Below are 2,087 nucleotides of genomic sequence, written 5' to 3'. Positions count from 1 at the left end.
CAATACGCCGTCTGGATGCGCCAGCTCTGACAGTGGCAGAGCTACAGGATCGAGGATTGAGGATTCCTCTAGGCAAACGACATGACCATGATTTGCTCTGCTGATTTCAATTAGAAGATTTTGAAGAACATATCCTCGTATCTTTAATCATGGTTAACCGAATCACCTCTTTGAGAGTGCACATTGGCTCATTGAAATATAGTCGGCTGGTCCTTAAGATAACAACTATATTCTTCTCATTTTCCCTCTTTTGAAATTTTCTATGGTTTCACGCTTTTAAGGGTGTTAAAGTGACTTGCATTATGTAAAATTGTTTTATCGATTTTTAAAGTTATGGCTGCATGCAATCACGCGCATAATTAGGTGCTCAGATATACGTGCACACATACACACCAAGCTTAAAACAAGCAAATAAGAAAAAAACATATGAAGTAGGCAAAGTATGACCAGCATATAAATTCTGAGGTGTAGCGTTAAGGAATATGGCATAATCTATCTTCTGGCTGAAGGCAACTTCATGGCTTCCTTTCTGCCTGACAATAAACAAATAATAAAGGGAAGAAAGTTCTTGCAACGATACACAAGAATAGCCATGTGACGTCAGCAGCCTTATAGGGCCAACTGCAATATCATATATAAAGCGCAACGAAGCTGCATTCCTTGTCAGTTGTCAGTGCATCAGCATTAAGATCCAGTGCACAATAGATTCTCCTCTCAATATGAAGTAAGCTTCATCCACAACATCTTTGTAGTTTTTCTGGCAAAGACTCAGCATCTTGTACCAAGTAGTATTTCCTAACTGTAAACACAAGCATATTTAGCATATCATGGTATGGTCACTAAATACTATCTCGTTCCTAGGGTGACACTCATCATGGTCCTGATGGCCGTCGTTGGCCTCTCCTCTGCCTACTCCCTCGGCGATGTCTACGAGAAGCTCCAGCGTGTTGAAAGGTGAGTTTGCGATATGATGAATGAGTTAATTAAGAGTGCAAGGCTTGCAATCAGATTCAGCTGGATTGAGTGTCATAAGTAGGAGGAATATGAAACTGTATTTCTGTGTTTTATGCTAAAGCTATCCTCATTATTTCGACAATGGATAGAAATATAGAGAAATTTATCTTGTTTCCTCAGAGACATCAGCGCCGGGAGTACCGGGATGAGTGATAGCATGTCCTTGGAGAAAATTGAGAAAAGGTTAGATATTAGATTTTAAAAATTATTATTAGATACCTCTAGTACTAAAGGTTTTATAAAAGCATAGTGTAATGGATCTTCCCTCGCCGATATCTACATGAAGCTTCACCGTGGTGAGCGGTGAGCTTGTATGCAAGAGTGAAATAGTTCATTGAGATTTCAAAGTTAGCAGTAACACTGAGCTGGATAAAATGATATTCAAATGTTCTCAGTATTATAAGTAGGAGGACTCTAAATACAGAATTGTATTCCTACATTTTATTCCAAGATCATCCTTGTGTATAGCATAAGCTGGCAAAGGAAAGAGATAGAAAATGGGGTTTATTATGCGAAGATCTTTAGGAGGTCCGATTAGCTATTATACTTTCTAGCTATCAATTTCTCCCTTTTGTTTTGCCAGAGACATCAGCGGGGGGAGCGGAAGCATGTCCGTGGAAAGAATAGAGAAAAGGTTAGATATTGCACTTTCTCTTTTTTCCTTTTGTTATCAAATGCCTTCATTTCTAACATAAACATTTGTCAAAAGCTTATTGTAACAAATCTTGCCAAATATCAATATCAACACGATGTATTTCCAACCTATCCTCAGAGACATCAGTGGAGGAAGCAGTTCTTTGGAAAGCAGGGAGAAACGGTAAGTGAGGGAGAATGATCTCGTCCCGTACAGTTGCCTATACACACATGCGTATAACTGGAATTCAAGCCTAATTATAGCAAAGACTGTAAACGTTTTAACATTTCCTTTCAGTGATGCCCTCGCTGTCTCTCACGACCTCGATCTGAGGCGCCTCAGGAGGTGAGTCGACTCCAGATGTTAAGGAATATGTGCTGGTGAACAGTTATTTTTAAAAAGTATTTCCAAGAATGAAACAGAGAAAAAGATGTACGAA

The 2,087-nt window shown here is 39.1% G+C and overlaps 1 protein-coding gene across 1 annotated transcript in view; it reads left to right on the top strand.

The window, feature by feature from the left end:
- The window catches only part of LOC119589379, a 46,966-nt gene that overhangs the window by 23,527 nt on the left and 21,352 nt on the right, over nucleotides 1-2,087 (top strand). The window contains exon 9 of the mRNA XM_037937996.1: nucleotides 1,598-1,648. Within this exon, the coding sequence (XP_037793924.1) occupies nucleotides 1,598-1,648 (51 nt within the window). The remainder of the gene's footprint in view (nucleotides 1-1,597; nucleotides 1,649-2,087) is intronic.

This window comes from Penaeus monodon, chromosome 25, assembly GCF_015228065.2.
Source record: "Penaeus monodon isolate SGIC_2016 chromosome 25, NSTDA_Pmon_1, whole genome shotgun sequence".
Classification (NCBI taxonomy): domain Eukaryota; kingdom Metazoa; phylum Arthropoda; class Malacostraca; order Decapoda; family Penaeidae; genus Penaeus; species Penaeus monodon.
This window is presented reverse-complemented; position numbering and strand designations above follow the sequence as displayed.